This window comes from Myodes glareolus, chromosome 27 (genome assembly GCF_982192425.1).
Source record: "Myodes glareolus chromosome 27, mMyoGla1.1, whole genome shotgun sequence".
In the NCBI taxonomy this organism is placed as follows: Eukaryota; Metazoa; Chordata; class Mammalia; order Rodentia; family Cricetidae; genus Myodes; species Myodes glareolus.
The window spans coordinates 40,891,049-40,910,865 of record NC_142052.1 but is presented as its reverse complement, the minus strand read 5'-3'; the positions used below and the strand labels follow the sequence as shown (position 1 = coordinate 40,910,865).

Below are 19,817 nucleotides of genomic sequence, written 5' to 3'. Positions count from 1 at the left end.
TCACACACAAGAGCGTACCTACTTTAACTCATAGACACACACAAGGCCAGGCACATGACCCGTTACAACCGGATTTAATCTGTTCTTTAGGAGGAAAAAGGTCTTTAAAGAAGATGACCGATAAGTTCCTTCGCTAGTATCTTAACTGAGATGGCTTGCATCTGTGCGGGTCTGCACACTCAAACAAGAAAATGTAGCATCATTCTCTAGTAAGAATCCTCTGGGACAGCTAAGACGGAAGCATCCTCTTCTCCATCTCTGACTCTTCTCTCCAGACTGCCGTTACCATTTCTCCCCACATCTCCAGGAGACCCCTCTCGAACGATCCCCTTCTCTGCCATTTGTAGGTCCTACCTCTCTCTAGTCCCATCATCTCTTCACTTAACCGTTTCCAACAAAGCTGCTAATGAGACATTGCAAGAGCCATCTTCCCCATCCCCTAGCAATCCAGCGGGCACTCAGCGCTTTGACTCTGGGTAGAACTTACTGTGCCTGTCAAACATTAGTCCTGGCCATCATCTGTTTCCCCGCAGCCAGTTCTCAGTCTTCACAGCTCGGCTGCTAACACAACTTACCATCCTTCCTTCTAGGGTTCCCATATCCACGCCTCTACGAAACAGTCTGGTCTCCTCCGTTCTCTTTCTCCTCACTGGTAACCTCTCTCCTCTGGGTATCAACATCCCTTCCTAAAGCTATCAAACATTCCGCACCCACCACTGCGACTCTGTAGCTGACTTGCCTCCCTCATCAATCCCAGCAGTTCACAATCGTGGTGTGGGACCCTCACCCCTTATTCTCAAAGGGGCAAGAAGAAATTTTCTAGCAGAATGTTTTCCCAGGAAGATAGTGGCCTTCCCATCTCCCACCCAGGAGATTCTGAGCACAAGGTCCCTTAGCTCAGCCCAGCCAGCCACCTGGTACAGGCTGATAAAGATGGCCTAACTCAAGAACAGTGGCCTCTCTAAAAACAAGGAAAAAGCTGACTTAACAGAATGTGAGGGAGCAAAAGTCCTTGTACCCATGCCAAAGCATCTTCAAAGATTCTCTTTGTAGTTATGCCTTTAAAAGCTTGTCCCACAGAGGAGATACAACTCCTCTCTACCTTGTTGTAATGGGGATGGAGATGAGTTCCAAACATGTTTGTATTATGCTGACTAAACCTTGCTTATTACAATCCGGTCCTCTCTGGTGGTCTCTCTCTGGGGGTCGTGATCTGGGCACAACAGTGGTTTTCAAGGTAGGGGGTTCATAGTCCCTAGGGCGCGAAGTGGGGTGTACTACATAGATATCTGATGTGTGAGATGAAACAGGATTGATTTTCCACCTTTGTTTTATTTGGAAAGATTGGTTGGGCTACCTTGCTAAATTAAAGCCCTGCGTTCCCAATATGGTTGCCAGGGTATCGTGAGGAAAGACATGGGCTCCGTGCTGGGAAGAAGCTGAGAGACAGTGGCCACCCCAGTGTCTCTTCCAAGGCATCTCAATCCGCAAAGGGCTGCAGAGCAGGAAAGTGGCTCCGTTTCTATTACATTGTTCTACACCGCATGGGCCCCAACAGAGGAAGCAATAGCAACCTCACAAGCTCAGCTAAAGAGCGGCTTGCTTGCTTGCTCAACACTCGCCGCGATTAGTTCCCTAGGCACAGTGTGAGCTCAAGAACAAGAACAGCTCCCTCAGATCTGCCAGGCACACTCAGAACACCGGGAAACGCTACACCTGCTTCTACTTCTGATGCATCTGATTATGGATAGGCGAAGGCATTAGTATGCATATACAGCTCACGATGATAATATTCTCGCGATCTTTACAGCTTACGGTGAGAATAGCTTGCGGTGAGAATAGTCTCCCGATCTTTACCGCGAACACTAAGTACTCTTTGTGCTGAGTACTCTGCTTGCCCTTCCCCCTTCCCCTTTCCCACTCAGGCTCAGGTGAGGGAGGCTGGGGACTGTGAACAGCAGCACACAATGCTCTCCCGCCTTGCCTTCTAACTTCTCTTGAGATCAATCACCCTTGCAAGGGAGCCGCCAACGAGGAGTGGGAGGCAGGGATGCAGTGGGCTCAGTAGAGTGAACTGCCCCTCCACGGTTCCCTCCCTGCTGGGTTCTGGTTTCCCAACTTCCTCTCTGCCAGGCAGCAGCTCCAGACAGGGGCAGATGCAGAAGAGCCCTAAGGGCCAGAAATAGCTGTCTCTTACTTCCGTAGGCCTGGGTGTCACCACAACTTCCCACTGTTGCTGACTGCTGGGCGCTCACCACCCACCATAGCCAAGGCCCTTTTTGTCTCCTGACCTTACCCACTTGCGGTGTATACAACCTCCAGGCCCAATCCGGCCTGCACGTCCTGTGTTCAGGCCCAGCCTGAGCAGTGTAGATCTCACCCCTCAACAAAGAAGTTTCTTTCTGTAGCACAAGACCATTACAGCAAGCTACTTCTGGTCAAAACAGAGAAAAACTGGTGCCCACCCCCAGCTGACATATCTATAACCCAGCTTCTACATGTAACGCTCAGGGGCTATCACAGGAGAGGGGACATAAATATTGTCAGGGCCAGAGGGCCAGGAATCCTGCTGTGAGATTGTGTCTCCTAGATTCGATGGAGAAGCTGAAACCACGAATAGTAAGTTTTCATCCTGTCATGACTCAAAATCCCCCACGGACACCAGTTCTGTCTGGAATTCCACTGAAATTCAGAATAACATGTAACTTTCTTCTCAGAGCCACTTTACGAATAGCTTATCACGGACAACACCTCTTTGGAGGCAAAGAAAAACAACAACAACAACAAAAAAAAAACGGAGCTGAAAGCTGGCTCGCGTGAAAGCGCAGGGTTAGAGAAACAATGGAGCCTAGAACGCAGGTATCACAAGCAGCACCGCCCAGCTTGCGAGTTACTCTGCAGTCTGTGCTAAAGGTTGGGTTTCTACCGCAAGGACAAGTTGGGGACTGTCCCTTCGTCCTTCACGATGTCATCCATCACGAAGGCATCACAAGAGTCAAGTTGGCCACGGCTGCGTCTCCTTCCAAACAGACTCCATGCATGACACACGCCGGTCACCAGAAAGAGTCCTCCTGCGCAATCTCGCTAGAGCAGTTTTTACTCACACCCTACTTTTTATGAAAGGCGCTAGAACTCTGGACAGGTTACGGCTTGAGACTATTCGGATCCATTGCTGTGATCTCCCTATCTAGCTACTGCCTTTCCTTCTAGTCCAAAACCAGGTCTCGGCTCTCTGGTCGCACAGTGGGTCAGCTGTTTGAACGGCTGAAAGTCAGACTTGAGCACTCTCAAACTCAGCACATTTGAAGATGGGCTTGCTGCTGCATATGGGTTTCCTGACTAGATAAGGATCACTTTCTTAGTTTTCAGTGCTTTCTGTTACATGGCACACAGACAAGCATCTTTTGTAGACTGGCGTCTTTCTATCTTCGCATTCAGTCCTGGGAAGATGGCCAACTCTCCAGGAAATATCATCAAATATAAAACTCAGAACACCTCTCAGCTGCCCAGAAGTCCATGACACCTCCCGTGTCGGCAACGATGTCCCTGGACCGGGGCTGGCCATGAGTCACATTCCCCAGCCTGACTTGTCATGGTGTAGAACAGCAGAACCTGGGCAGAGCAGAGCAAAGGACCGTGTCTCCTCCCTTCTGGAGACAATTCCACTGCTGTGCCTGCTTTCTTCGGAAAGGGACATTGTGTTGTTCCAGTTCTGTTTCCAAAGCAGCTATCGACAAATCTTGAGAAGTGGCTTGAAATATCAGTGTTGGCTCAGCTCCTATTACAATTTCTCTCATTCATAAAAAACACCACGTGAGGGGATTTTATGAACTGCTCTGGTTGTTTGGGTTTGGCTCGTGTGGAGGAGGACAGCCTGTCATGGAAGGGACCGTGAAGAAGCTTGCTCCGCTCCTGAGAGACCAGAAAGCCCAAAGAGGGAGATGTTGGCATGAGTCAGCATTTTCCTTTTTCCTTTTTGATTCAGTTTGGGCTTATGGAATAGCACCACTCACCCACAAGGGATTTTTACCTTTCATTAATCTTCGTTGAAAAAAATTCTTACAGATAGATGCAAAGCTGAACCCCACTCCTGCCCTGGACATTCCTTACTCCAATCAGACTGACAATCACAATTAACCATCCCATCAAACTTCTCTGCAATTGCCAGGCCAATTTGACTACCGCACTGCCTTTTGCTAAAGCGTTCCAAGAATTTGAGAAGCAAGGCACACGAGGTCAAACGAGGATGCATGTGTGTCAGACCAAATAAGCATCCTGAAATTGCCGTTTGTCGAGGCAGCCTTGATATCTGGTGTTGTCGGGAACCCGGTAGCAAGTAGAAATGGTTACCCCCTTCAGATGTCAGTGATTATTCCATCATACACAACCCCCCTGAAAATGTGTCAGAAGGCATTGCTGTCCCCGAGAGTTGGAGGTTTCTATGTACTACGCTTATTGTTCTGAAATAACCAGCTCTAGCAAGCACACACAAGTCCATAGCTATTTTCCTAAGTTCGATAGCAGTGCAAACCAATGCACTTTTTGGTTCTCAAACTAATAAAAAAAAATTACACAAACTTTAGAATGAGACAGGGTTGGGAGAAGAATACCTTTGATTTATTTACTCATTTCGACTTCAATTTCAATAAGCAAAATTATATTGTGGGGGGAGAGAGGGGAGCTGGAGAGAGGGGTCAGCAATTAAGGGTACACGCTGCTTCCTTCAAATGTGGGTTCCAGCACCCAAGTCAGACAGCTCACAGCCTCCTGTAACTCCAGCTCCAGCAGATCCAACATGCTCTTCTGACCTCTCCAAGCACATAGAGTTGTGTGTGTGTGTGTGTGTGTGTGTGTGTGTGTGTGTGTGTGTGCATGGAGAGAGAGGAGGAGGAGGAGGAGGAGGAGGAGGAGGAGGAGGAGGAGGAGGAGAAGGAGGAGAGAGAAAGAGAGAGAGAGAGAGAGAGAGAGAGAGAGAGAGAGAGAGATGCTACTTTAGGAAACTACAGACAATGTCTTTCCATCCTGAAACTATTTTTTGGGTAATAACACTCACATTAGACAGTATGGTTAATCCAACCCATTACTCTTAGCCTAATTGTGGTACTCTCCACGAGTTCAGTTGCCAAATACGATTACATGGCAGTTAATTTCTTCTTGCTGTTTCTTCTTGTGCCAGCACAACCCGCTTTCCAAATCACAACCCAACTGATTTAGTAAACGATTAACCCTCAATGCGTGCTCACTAGAGCACTCAACATCTTCATCATCAGAAATTCTGTTGCTCCTGCCGGAGTAAAGTGAGTTAACTTTTAGGCTAATGTTAAATAATTCAGCCCAGAAGTCACCTTGAAAGAGTGCTCTGGTGGGCATTTTACAGCTGCAGTCCCCGATAGCTAATCCCCCTCTGAATGGCGTGTTCAGGACACAAACTGCCCAAAAGATCTCCCATAATAATTTAAAGCCCATAAGAAGTTCGAATATGTTAAGCAAATGCTTCTTAACTATGCATGAAAAATGAGGCTGGCGAAACATTAGCAGGGTAGACACTCAGCCATCCAAAGAGAAGAGCACCTAAAGCTTTTTCCTTTCCCAGTTATTTGTAAGTGCAATTCTGCCAAGGGGCCAGGGAAGCCAGGGTGGGGTGGTTGAGGTGCGGGAGGTGCCCGCGGGTCCCCAGGAAGTCTCATCAGTCTTTAGAGTCCATCTCAGGACAAAAAGTAGCCACTGGTCTCTCTCAGCTGTGTGTCTCTGTGCCTCCCCTCTTCATTGCTAACTTTTGCCTTCCCGTTAGAACCACCCACTTTGGAAGGCCGACCCCCAGCATGTCACACGACACCCTGTAGAGCAAAGGCACCCAAAATGTGTTTGGCCCTTGACGAATGTTGAGGCTAAGGACATAGACCCAGGTAGGTCAAAAGAGGAAGTGAATTGATGCAGTGCACACGGTCAATAAATGATGCTTTCTTACTGAAACCTGTTTTATAAAACATGGTGGGGAAACACCTGGGAGATGGAAGAGCAGGTTGGTTAACAATTGGGGAAAGGTCTCTCAGGAAATGATCAGCTAAGAATGAAGAGATAAGGTGTGATTTTCCAGGCAAGGACAGAACATCGCAAGGACAAAGGCAGTGTGGTTCCTGACGGCCTGGAGTCAGAATCAGTGTGGTCTGGGGGGAGCGTGAGGAGCGTGGTAAAGGCTGCGGAGCTGTTAGATCACAGAGCCCCTGATGACGTCAGTCAGCGCTTTCCAACTTATTTAAATCCGAAGCCACCACAGAATTTGATGAAGTGTTGTGAAAGATCCAGTCCATGTTTTTACATGATTGATTGCTCTGGGTCTGGACAGTATCTCAGGAAACCTTATCAAAATGAACACAGACACTCGTGGACCGCAAACAAGGTGCCCACCGAGAGAGCTCGCGGTCAGTGGCATCGCAGCCATCCCGTCTCGCCCTGAGCGCCATCACAAGGCGCAGCAAACTAGTTGCACAGGTTGCACAACTTGGAGCAGGCTATTTTCCCTCCATTTCCTAGCGAAATGAGAAGCCATTTCCACGGAGAATTATAACTGGACTTCATTTAAGGATTTCTGGTTTTTTTGTGATAAGCCATTTCAGTTTTGTAAAAGTCCTGATCTGCCTACAGTTATAAGCTGTGTTTTAGAAACAGAGATGAGAGAAAGGTTAATGTTAAGATTTGGGCTTATCGGGTAAAATGGCCAGGACATGACACCATCAGACACTCAGGATGTAAGGCAGACGCTGCCCGACCACAACCCAGGAGCCGTTCGGGCTCAATGCGGACCCAGCTCCCCGGGCTGACTGCCCTCGAAATGGCTTATTTTCCTGTCTTAGCTTACAAGGGAATAAGTGATGTCTACTGTCTGTCTCTATGGCAACTGGTACCCTAATTTCACCTCTTAGGTGGCAATTATACCTTTCACCGAACAGCTTTCAATCCCCACTTTCATGATGAAAAATTGATTTCACAAAAAAACAAGGCACAGGCGGCAGGCGGGCCTCCCCCAGTCTGGCCCATCCCAGCATTTGTGTGCAGAGTGCATTCAGTGGCGCGTCTCCCCTTTCACTTAATGGCAAAATATCAGCCTTTTCTTAACTGACAGTTATTTTATTCAATCATAAAATTCTTCGTGTTTGTTAAAAAGAATTCGGTAAATACAGGAGGCAGAATGTAGAAAAGAAGAAATAAGAAAATAAAATTCACTCGCGACAAACAAAAGTAAGCGCTGTTAATGTCTTCCTAGCATCCTGTGTGCTTTGCGTGTGCATATACACACAAATGCCATGTAAATCTCACGGGTACATACATTATTATAACCAGACTGCTTCACAAAGCATCTTGCTTTACCCTCCACACTCTTACTGTGCCTCCTGACAACTGATTTTGACAGCTTCAAAGGAGCCTGTTTGGTGGATTCCTAGCCTTTAAAAATTATTTTATTTTTAGCTGTGTAGGTGTATAAATTATGTCACATGGGTGCCGGTGCCCATGGAGGTCAGAAGAGGATGTGGGATCCCCTAGAGCTGGAGTTATAAACAGATGTGAGCTTCCAAGGAGGCGCTGGGAACGGCACCTGGCTCCTCTGCAAAGGCAGCCACAGTACTGAACTACTGAGCCATCTCTCCAGGTCCTGGGTTCCTGTTTGTAGTTTAGCTCATCCCTCCATACCAACATTATGAAGATCCAATAATTATGTGTCTATAAACCCTAACAATAAATCTAAAGAGAAGAAAGACATAGATCAAATGAACAAGCATTTGAAGTTTTTTATCCGACGTCTCTCCAACAATGTAGATAGCAATTTATTTTTGCACTATAGGCCAGGAAATAAAAGTATCAGTTTTCTTCAGTTCTCCTTCGTGTGTGTGTGTGTGTGTGTGTGTGTGTGTGTGTGTGTGCATCCTTGCATACAGAGGCAAGGACTGCAGATTAACATTGCACTCTATCATATTTTGAGAAGCGAGCACATCTTTTACAGAACCTGGTGCTCACTCTTTGGGCTCAATGGCAGGCCAGACCACCTCTACTTGCCTCCACTCCCCAGCGCAGTGGTCACAGATGTGTGCAGTCTCACATGGCATTTTAAGTGGGCACTGGAGATTCAAACTCAGGACCTCACGCTTGCATAGTAAACACTTTGCTCTCCGAGCTACCTCTGCAGCCCCCTGTCTTCTTACATTTCTGATTGGAAGCACCACAGTTAAAGCGGCAGGGCATAGCTGATGACTTAACGGTAGGGGAATATCTCATACGTTACTTCCAAGATGTGGGGTCTCATTGTTTTCTCACGACTGGACAGTCTTGATTATTTGGGCTCAAACAACTGCCTTGCTTCAATCTCCTGGAGTCGCCAAGACTACAGGGCATACAACCATGCTTAATTTAATACATTCACGTATCTAAATGGAAATGTGTTATACAACTAAATGTGCCACACACGTCACTGATGGCAGTTCAGGAAAGGAGCTGCCTGCTGCCCTCTGGAGCAGAGTCTGTGCCGTCGCCTGATGGCCAGTCTCTCCTACTTCTGAGTAACAGAAGACACGGCTTTCAGTCCCCTGGAAATGACATTTTAGATTTCGTTTTGTAATTAACAGTGGCTCTGTAACAACTCCAGGCTGATGAACAGGAAAGGAAAGTAATATTTTTTTTTGTCTAAAATTTCAGAAAATAACATCCTAGAAGAAGGAAGATGCGTCCTCTCAGATTGTTCCAGACGAGTGGAATGCAGATGTTGCAAGTAGAGAGTGGGTAGCCATTTGAACCTTGAAGCTAAGGGCTATCTATATTCTAGGAATAGAAGAAGAGACAATTAAAAGGAACCTGGGCACCTAAAAAAAATCCCACAGATAACTGCTGTATAAATTTCCGAATGAAAGTTTGCATTTTAAGCTATAATCGGGCTGCTGTTTAAAAGATACATTATTTTAGTTTTTATTTTGCTTTAACCTATTACCTGAAAATTTTGTGCATCGCATGGGGGAGAAGTTCATTTTGACTGACATAAGGCATTTCTACACCTTCCTCCTCTGGCTGGCTTGCAAGCACCCCTCCGGCTGAGATGTTTATTTATACCTAATCAGCTTTGCTATCTATTTTGTCATCTGCTTTTTAATTTTGTTTATGGCATGAGACACAGAAATAAAGCTATCCCCAAATCTAATCACTACGCAAATTCTATTACATAGCCAGAATAAAATCAAAGAGCATCATTCGCTTAGAACCGGCATCCAGGCAAGCCTTTTGTCCCATCTATCACTGAACAGCCTTGAGAGCCGAGTCTCTCCCTGTCAGGAACATCATCCAGAAGAAAAGGAGGCATGCTTCTGAGGCCTGGAGAAGACATTTACCCTTTGTCAGAGCAGGGATTGCCCAATCTACCATGTCCCCAGCGGTCTCACTGGGGCTTAACAGTTGCTGAATGGTGAGCTCTGACTGCCACCTCCAGCCATATTTCACAGGCAGTAACTGCCCTGGTCATTGGACGACTACCCGAGAACCTTTGCTTTTAGGGCTTTCCATAGATGCGGGGAAGAAGCGGAAAGTTGCAACAGCCATAGCCTACCAGGTCATATGCAGCCAGCATCTTCTTCTGCACATCCGGCATGGTACCCAGAGGCTCCAGGTAAGGAAAGCTGTCCTTCATCACAAGAGACACGGAAGGGGCACTGTCGCTGGTGATGAGACGAGAGGACAGGGTTAACAGGCACTGCTTCAGACTGGCAATCGGAGGGAGTCCGCACAGCTCCTTAACAGACACTATGGCGTTCTACGAGGAGAAAACAGAGAGTCACACGTCTGACCCCAGGGCGCTGCGTCCCGGTTGACGCTCAAGTCCGTTCACCAAGTTACACCCTTAGAGACAAGTGCAGTGAAGAGCAGCCTGGACCACAGCCAACCCCAGCTGCTGTGACATGCAGAAGGAACACAGATCACTGACTCACGGCCTCAGCCTGAACCGTGGGTCCTAGCGTTTACCAATGGCCATAGACATCCATCAGAAACAAAGGAGATTATGACTCCAGGCTCCTCCATGCTTCTCAAACATAGCAACTGAATCCACAAACACACACGAGCAGTGCCTAGATATGAACCCTGCATTCGACCTCAGGAAAGCATCCCGCTGTGGGGTGAGAGGCCATCTCTCTTAGCATCTCAAGGCTGAGGGCTATCATTGCTCACCAGCCTCCATCTGACCGACCAGTAAGATTAACTTATCAGTCCATCAGAAAAGTCCCTTGCACACAGAAAATGCATTGCACTGGCGTCTTCTTCATTGGCATTAGGATCTTTAACCAAACTGTGCTGCTATAATACAATGAAAATATCTCTTCTATTCAAAGAGAGTGGAACTTGGGTTGGGCCTGAGAGCCAGAGTTAGTAATATACCTTGAGGCTACTTAGGACTGATAGCCTTCTTTGTATCCTGCTTCTAAGGAAGTAAAATAACAACCAACCTTACTTGCTGATGTCACATATAACCACCTTTTACACCTAAGCTGATTCATAGTTTGAACCTGAAATTTTCTTCTCTTCCATGCATCCAAGGGTAACCCATGGATGTATATATGTGATAGTAATAAATGCTGGAAATAGCAAATAGGTTGAAAGCAACCTTATAAAATGAATATCTGCCATAAAGGTTACTGACAACCTATGGACATTGCCTGATAGCCTTTGTGTGCTTGCTGTCTGAGTTAGCTGGGTCAGATGCAGTGAGTGACTTAATCCCTTGGCCAACTCTATTAAAGCTTCCTGTTAGGTCTCCCAGCCTTACCATGGGATGCTGCGTGTGCTATTCAATTAAGACACAGCAAAAGCTCTTCATTGGGGGCACACAGGGACAGACATACACAGGGGCACACGAGAAAGACAGAGAGAGCGAGAGAGAAAGAGAGGGAGAGAGAGAGAGAGAGAGAGACTCACAAGATAGACAGGCTAAGAGTCAAGTTCATATGACAGAGAGGAATGACAGAAGACAGAGGGAGAAAGAAGTCGATTATTCAAATCTGGGCTCACTCTTGGGTAAATTGCATGATGTAAAGTGTTTTTTAATTTTTTTTCCTTAATGAGGCAGTGATACATTTTAGGCGCTCCAAGGCTATTATGAATGTGCTCAATGCTAGAGTAGTAACTTGGAATAGAAATTATGGCTGTTTCACATTTATTAATAATGAACATCCTCTAACCTACTGAATGTCTCATGAATTTATTAATTACCATGGTGTTTTTATTTTTCTTTTACAGATTACCCTCTAAATAATCCTTTACCCAAACTTCTTTGTTAGGAAACCATGAATTATTAACACTGCCTGCAAAAGCCTTATAAACTGTTCTTCTTTTGTGTGTGTGCATGTGGTGTGCATACATGTGCGTGTGTGTGGGTGTTTCTATGTGTGGGGGCATGTATGCATAGACCTGGGTGTTTTCTCAGATCACTCATCATAGACTGAGGCAGGGTCTCCTACTCGATCCAGGAATCCTGGGTTTAGGGGATCTAGCTCACCATCTTGCTCCGGTGACCTCCCCGTTCCCCAGTCTTGACCTCTTGAACGCACTGAGATCCCAGGAGGGTTGCCCCCAGCACCCAGCTCCTAAGTGAGTTCTAGAGATCTGAACACGAGGCCTTATGCCTGCTCAGCAAGTACTCTTCTGGCTGAGCCATCACTCCAGCCAAATACGCTTCTCAAGATATATTCTACAGAGATGGGATAGAGGCTGTGGTTTAAGAATTACACAGAAAGCCCGGTGGTGGCGCACACCTTTGATCCCAGCACTCGGGAGGCAGAGGCAGGCTGATCTCTGTAAGTTTGAGGCCAGCCTGGTCTACAAGATCTAGTTCCAGGACAGGCTCCAAAAGCTACAGAGAAAAAAACCCTGTCTCAAAAAAACCAAAAACCCAAAACAAAACAAAACAAAAATTATACAGAAATACAAAGGATCAACTTTTAACACAGTGAAGTATAGAAATTGCTCATAGGTAATCTAGCACAGGGCTTTATAATAATGTTGAATTTATGTAAGGAAAGATTACATAAACGATAATAGCATATTTGGAGTCAATTTTTGACAAAGGGGTTAAACAAGCCACCTTGAATTGAACATAAACCTAATCTGATCGCAGGTGCTAAGCTGTGAGTTCATACTGTCCTTTCTCTACATTTGGTTATTTGAAGAAGTTCTCTGGAGTTAATATTAAGATTTCACAAAGGCACAGCCTGATGGTTCTGCTTTGCATGCATTATAGTGGATTTTTGGCATCAGGCACCCTTGGGTTTAAAGTCTAACTTAGTCGCTTATTAACTGCAAGATCTGCGAAATAATGTCTTTTGACGTGTCTGGTTTCTTGAGTGCAAAGCTTCTGGATGGGTTAGTATTGTTAGAAAAATGTTAGCATAAGGAATAAAATAAACCAAATGATTCTCACTTTGCAACGTAAGCTCTTAGTGGGGACTTCTCCACTCGGGTCTTTAAAATGCTATCCTCAGGGAACTAGGCTAAGTCACGTGGAAAGGGCGTTTGGCATCTCTGCTTATGCATCTCGTGGAAGAAAAGGGTACGCTGGGTTTCTCCTGCCCACTGGGCAGCCACTTCTGGTTCCCACTCAGCTCTCAAACAGCCCTCGGGTGTAAGTCTCATAGTCCTGCCTGATGCAGAGAACCTGATATTGAGAGACGCCAGTCGCCTGTTCAGGACCACACGGGGACAGATGCACAGCAGGGGCCACGTTCTGTCAATTAAGTTACCTTTCTAGGAGAAGGCTAAACATATCTTTTAAAAGTTTAAGTGTTGACTTTTGTCTGTTTAGCTGTGTTTCCTCTTGTGGCTATGAATTTGCTAGTGCACATTTAAATAACTAAAAATGTTATGGGTATCAGTTTTCGAACATTTGACTTCTAATTCTCTCCTATATTCATATCAGCAAGTATTTTACATTTAAGCTTTCAAACCACATGTATATGTCTGGTTATATATTTTATAGGCTATCCACATGAGGGTGTGTGTATGTTTATTTATGTGTATTGTGTATTTATGTGTGTGCAAGTGTGCGCATGCACACACACATACACAAGTGCATCAGACGGGTATGAATGTCCCACACAGGTGCCAGAGGACAACCCAGGATGTTCTATTCTCTCTCTCTTTCCACCTTACTCTTTTGAGACAGGTTTTCTCACTGAACCTGGAGCTAGACTGGTGGTCAGCAAGCCCCAGACACTTGCTGTCTCTGCACCCCACTCAGCAAGGGGTTACAGGCACATCGGCCACACACGACTTCTTATTATGTTCCCTGGCTCCTGTGATAAAGCAGGTGGTGGCTGATTGTGGATGCAAGGCGGAGTTTGGCCAGTTAGTGGTGCATCAGTATAGCAAAATGCTGGGTTATCTTTTCAATATTTTAGCACGTAGTCATTGACGGACAGGAATGTGTAAATAAACAGTCTGGAGAAAGAGACACAAGGAGCATAATTCGGTGGCGCAGGGATCGGCACTGGCACGGTATTTCCGATCATGCGCAAACCGGCAGTTCGCAAACCACAACAGTCGCGAGTTTAAGTAAGTGGGTGTGAATAAAAAGAGGCAGCGGAGGAAGGAGGGGCTGTTTCCCTACCTGCATGTTCTCCCTCATGTCTATGGCTTCTCGTAGGGGATGAACGGCTATTTTGAATATATCGTCTATGGTTTTCAGCCCGATATTCCTGAGCATGGTATATTCCCGAACCTTCTTGCCCATCCTCACAGAAAGGCTGCGCTTCTGGGCTTTTCCTCCTCCGCTGCGATTGGTTATCGCTATGTGGACAAAAAGGGTCACGTGCTCCATGATATCCCCCACAAAGGAACGCAGGGGTACGTGCCGGTATCCGGGCTGCAGGCATTCGAACGGTATCGTGTACTGCCCTATGAACTCATCTCCGATGTAATCATCATCCAAAACCACAAAACGGACCATGGTCAGCTCAGGGAGGTTGACTTGAAACTCGAAGGTTTCATCAAAAATGGGATTATCGCTGTTCTGCTGGACAGTTTTAGTCCTTTGCTCAGAGCAGTCGGCGGGAATTCCGTGAATCTCCACACAGACATAGGGGTCGATGACATCCCCTTTGGCACAGGCCCCCTTGGGCTTTGGAAAGTTCTGACCGCTGATGATCTTGATATGAAGGACCAGGGGAGACACTCCGGGTACAATGCCCTTCGTGTTGGCGCTGAAGTAGGAAACCTCGTCTCGCATAACCGACGGCCTCAGGACATAGCCGCACCCTCCGTTTTGGAGAAACCAGCCCGTGTGGAGGTCCATCATTGGGCCCGGGGTCTGGAAATTCATGGCGACGATCTGACAGCCGCAGTTCCAGAAGTCCTGCGGGTTCGGGTTGCTGGAATCTATCCGCATGGCGCTAGGGTAGACCCTGGACAAGAACCTCTTGTTGTAGTTCACAAAGTCCTCCGGGTATTCGTTGGCGATCCGGCTGGCCTCCGTTTCGCTGAAGGAACAGATCTCCCAGTAATTCTGGGTTTTCATAGACAGTTCAAAATCCCGGTGCTGGACAGATTTACAGATGGATACCAAATCGGAGAGCTCCCGGCAGAGCCAAACGTGCTTCTGCTCACCGTTGTAATCCCCGGACATCCTCCGCGACATTTCAGCCTCTTCGTCCTCATCCGTCACCTCCCCTTCCAGCAGATCCGACTCTGCAGGCAGTTTCTTTCCCTTCACGATGATCCTATTTTTTAGTTTTTCGGGAGACGGGAGGTAGGACTCCGACGGCAAAGGCGCCTCTGTGTAGAGTTTGCTGCCGAACACCTTTTTCATCTGCTGGACCATGACCCTCTGCTGCGGCAGAGAACAGTGATTCCCCAAGCAGAGAAAGAGAGGATACTCGGAAGCGACGAAGGCAAACTTATTTATCACCTCCAGAACACTCCGGACGGAAAGGGGCGTGGCCATGTTGTTCCGATTGCAAAGGATGGGCTCGTCCTCTGAACCGTCGCTCACGTCCAGCTCGATGCTCCGGCACCCCATCTTCAAAGCCCTCACGTACCCGTTGATATCGGCCGGTCCCCTGAACTGATCTTCTATCAGGTAGGTATTGTGAGAGGCGTTGATGTAGTAGTGAGATAAGGGCTGGGTCATATCTTGGGCGACCTTCTTTTGTTCTGGATCAAAGATGTCACATTCTGGAGATAATAAATACTGGGTAAAGCCATCAATAGCAAGAAACCCTTTCTGTCGGCCCTCTTCCGAAAGCTCGTATCTCCTAATGATGTCCAAGCACATATCCTCAGTGATGTGGGGGACCCCTTGCTCGGCTTCTAAAAAGAGCATGAGGTCATCAGCATCCAGATATTCTTTGTTCTTGGATATCTGCACCAGTAAGAAATACACTTCCGGCCTGGTGCACAGTTCACAAAAAGCTTCGCAAAATTCCTCCTCTGTAACCCGGGTGGTCAGTTTTTCCTTGCTCTTCTGGATTTCTTTGAACTTTAACCTGATCTTAGACTCCTTCAGAGTAGGGTTGAGTTGTTTTATTAGCTCCACGGAAGTGTCTTCCAACATGATCCCGTTCCCGTCCACATCGGCGGCTTCAAACACGGTTTTCAGCCACATGAACCGCGGTGTGTTCTGGTTCCCCTCCATAAAATCAAGCGGCTGCTTACTGCGCGAGACCAGGTACCGTAAGCCTGACACCCAGATGTTTGCCACATCCGCCGAATTGGCAACCAGGTCCAGAGGTTCGTAGTTTTCCCCGTGGAGGATGGAGAAGGCGCAGTCTTCGCAGATCTGGTCAGCAAGGCCGTTGTTCCTGAAGGTCTCCGTGTTCTTGCCCAGCCTGATCTCCTTGATGGCAGAAATATCCAGCTTGGCTTTCTCGAGGTCTTTCTTGGAGGGTTCCCAGCGCAGCGCCTGGAGGTCGACGTCCAGGGTGAAGAACCGGTTGTAGATGCGAGAGTTGGGCCGCACTTTCTTCAGCTCGCAGCCGGCCTGCATGAAGCTGATGCAGTCGTTGGCGCTGCTGATCTTCTTCTCCGAAGGCATGCTGCTGAAGGACACCGTCTTCTTCCGGCCGCCGCATTTTTGGTTGGAAGGATCCTGCAAAGCAAGCAGAAAAGACTGGTCACTCTCTTGCAGGAAACTCAAATTCAGGAACTTCTCGAACTCCGTCCAGAGCGTGCGGTCATCCGAAAAGAAGCTAGCCTGAGACTGACCTTACCACTGTATCAGAAGACAGGTTACTGAGAGAATTCATATCAGGAGGCTCCAAAGGAGACCTAGGTTACAAACGGGTGCCCTGCCAGGTAAGATAAATATTAAGAGCAAGACTCAGCTTCAGTTCACTTAAAGCGACAGTAGGGACAATTTCTTAAGAAAGCCTACCACCGGCACATGAGACAGTATCCACCAGGCTGTGCTCACAGGTCACCCACCCTAAGGCTCCTCCCTTCTCACTATCATCCCTCCTCAACTGCAGGTCCTGTCCTCTGAATACTCATAATTGCAAAATGATAGATTTCATCTTCGTCCTGGACCGTCCACTGCCCCATCGCTGCCCAACTCAGATTTACGCTGAGCTTCTGACCCTTTCCACTTGAAACTGGATAATGCTTCATTTTAACAAGTTCAATAAGGTTCCCCATTACATTACTAATTCAAAGTATCTTCCCAGGGACATACTTCTAAAACGCATGTTTATGTGCTTAGAGCACTCGGTCTCATAAGCACACCAGCACGGTGGGAGTATGAACGCTTCATAAGGCATTGTCCTCAAGACAAAAATTAGACCTTAAGTTTTTGTTATTCAACTCACTATATATATTATCTGTGATAAGCCACTTAACCTCTCTGGATTTAAATTTCTCAAGTAAGGCTTGGATGCATTATGTTTATATTATGATTCAACGTTATCAGGATACTCCAGAGAGAAAAGCCCATGCCTGTTTGGTCTGTAAACAGCAAGTCCTTACACAGATTCTCTCCTGTAGACTGTGTGTCTTTATCTACGGTGCCTGTAGAACCAGCCGCGGGCATCCTCTGGAATATTGGGAGTCAGCATGAAGTCAGCTCATGTTTGGCTCCTCTGTATTTAAGAGAAACCTTCAACAGTTTGAGACATCCTAGCGCTGTCACCATGACCAACACTGAAAAGTACAAGCAATGCAATCCAGGCTGTCTCATTGCCGGCATCTTTTAAAGCAGTGTAGAATTCACCCTCTGGGGCAGGAGCATCACGCAATCCATCCAGCCCAGATAAGCCTGTCTATCCTAGGTTGTTTAAAGGCAGGGTGATTTATTATGTAATTGGCTAAAACTCTGCAGGCAAAAGGGAAATAAATTTTGCTCTGCTTATGGTATGCCGATGGGATGATTCATTGACTCAACTTCATATCAGATCTCCAAGTGACATAGATATAAATTACCCAATTTCGGTTACAGAATGCTACCCCCGTGTTTCTGCGGCATTTAAAAACTTGGCTCCTGCTTTCCCAGAGAGTTGCTATTTTTAATTATTGCATAGTGGTCGATTTCCTCCATTCTTAAGTTAAAAAAAAAGCAGTGATAAATCTTCAGCTGTTTCAACACAGATATTCCACTAGAACACACTTAAACTTCATCGCAGCCCACATGCTCCGAAATATCAGATGCTGTGTGTATTTTTCCACCCCATCAAAGCAGGACCCTAATGGCACTGCTAACTGAGATTACTCTACTAAGTAAAATAAAGGGGAAACTGGATTGTGGGGGGGTGAATCAGACTGTTATTCAGCTTTCAAGCTAACCATTTGGCTCGCCTTTTAGACCAAAGAGAGCTTCACGTGAAAAATATTGTATATGAGCTCATGTGCCAGATATAATTGTTGTCAGCAGAGCCATAGAACCTGAGACAGTTCCCAGGGAACCGGAAATGGGGGATCAGGGTTCCTCTAAATGCACATTGGTTCTTCGACACTATGTGAGCAACTTCGGGAACCTTCTCTGTGGCCTGAGACTCTGCTCCTGGCTTGAGAAGCCACTTATCCCTGAGAACGAATGGCCACCGCGAGAATGGCTTTCTTATATAAGCCTCTCCTCTTGGTGATGATAGCTCCTTCAATCAAGTCTATGCCACTAGTGAGACAAGATTTCAAGAGAAGAATGCTTCCTATCAAGTCTACCGAAGGATCCATCTGCTCCGTAATGCTAGGTTCCTGCCTGGACTTGAAAACCACGTGTGATTATAAGACATATCCCAAAGTGCCTTAAAAACCTGGCCTCTGAAAAGGATGTGGCTCCCATGTTGTCATCCCACAAGAGCCAAGATGTAGCTACTGCAAGTCCCCAAGTGAGCTAGACACGGGCCATGCACGTGTGAAGAAGTAATTAGTTTGTCTAGCAATGGCCACAGCCAAGATTATTCCTATTAAAATATGCTGGGAAAGAGTCAGACTGCTGATTTTATTTCTCTAGGTCTGCCATAGAAACAGCAATGCCTGGCCCTGGACAGAGATCCCCAGACTGTCACTGCAATGTTCTAGCTTGGGCAGACTGGAAGGAGTAGGGACACCATTTGATGTATTGCTGGACTGGGAGGCTCGAGTCTCTTTTGGAACCACTTGACTCCCATGGCCTCCTGGACAGTGCCCTATAAAGCATAACCATATTCACTGCAATAATACAATTGCAGATTCGTCCTAGAGAAGGGGACATATTAAGGTAAGTAGTTTGATAAACATTAACGTGTTGGCTATGGACTCCCCTGTTGATAAGTCTCCACACAGCTATTAACAACGTGTGTCTGGTCCGCAGTAATAAGTGTATTGTGAAGCCCAGCCCTGCCAGCGCTTGGCCAGGTTCCAAGAGGAGCCAGGTTTGGTCTCCATCCAAGTGTGTTCTTTCCAGCTTTCACCCAGTTAGATGATGCCAAAGGAAGGACTCCATCACCCAGAGCATGTATCTAAGAGATTCGGATGGAGCATGTAAATGTTAATTCTTCCCGAGGCTAACTTTCCTCCCTTTGAGTAGGGGTAAAAGGCTGAAGTCTACCGGGATAAAACAGCCCCACGTGATGTTATTGCCTCCTAAGTCAACAGCTGGCCTCACAGTCCAGGAGAACACAAAAATCAGATGGGGACCACAGTCTCTTCAATCTCCTGGAATTCTCAGTGATGTTTCCGGATGATCTCTTTCTGCAGAGCAATCACGGTTCTAAACGATAAAAAACAAATGGGCCAAATTGGGTTTCTATGGCCCCTGAATGGCTCCTGGCCTTGATTTGTGTTTTGCATTTATGGTCTTTGTAAATAAAGCCGATACCTTATAAAGGATTCAACCATCAGCAACAGAGGAGCTTTAAATTCTTGTAGTATAAAATAAACAGTCTACTCTTTAGATAAAATAATGTATTTATTTACTTAAAGCACTATTCACAGTCCATCCACATGAAAAAAAAAAGCTTCCATACAATTCCATGCTATGAGCATGAATTTTTAATCTAGAAACAACTTGGAAATGCTATGGGGGGAGGGAGATAATGAGATACCGTTTTAATTTGTTCTCATTGTCTTCTACATTTTTTAATCTATCATATTTATCTTACTATTTATTTTACTTATCTATGGTAAGGAAAAGAAAACCAGTCTGATTAAATGAGAATCCTGCGAATACAAGAGTAAAAGATTTACATCTCTTCAAACATATTTCATTAAACAAAAATTGGGGGCGGGGTAGGAGGGCGTTCACAGAAGCTAAATGAATAAAATTGCTTCTGTAACCCCCCACTGGCATTTACTCTCTTCTTTGCCATCTAACAATATTAATATGCGGC

At 46.3% G+C, this 19,817-nt stretch overlaps 1 protein-coding gene across 1 annotated transcript in view; it reads right to left on the bottom strand.

The window, feature by feature from the left end:
* Positions 1-19,817, bottom strand: part of Plcl1 (phospholipase C like 1 (inactive)) — a 302,997-nt gene that overhangs the window by 39,145 nt on the left and 244,035 nt on the right. Inside the window, exons 2-3 of the mRNA XM_085684191.2 lie at positions 13,634-16,108; positions 9,587-9,790 (exon numbers count right to left, since the gene is read on the bottom strand). Coding sequence (XP_085540317.2) covers positions 9,587-9,790; positions 13,634-16,108 — 2,679 coding nt within the window. The remainder of the gene's footprint in view (positions 1-9,586; positions 9,791-13,633; positions 16,109-19,817) is intronic.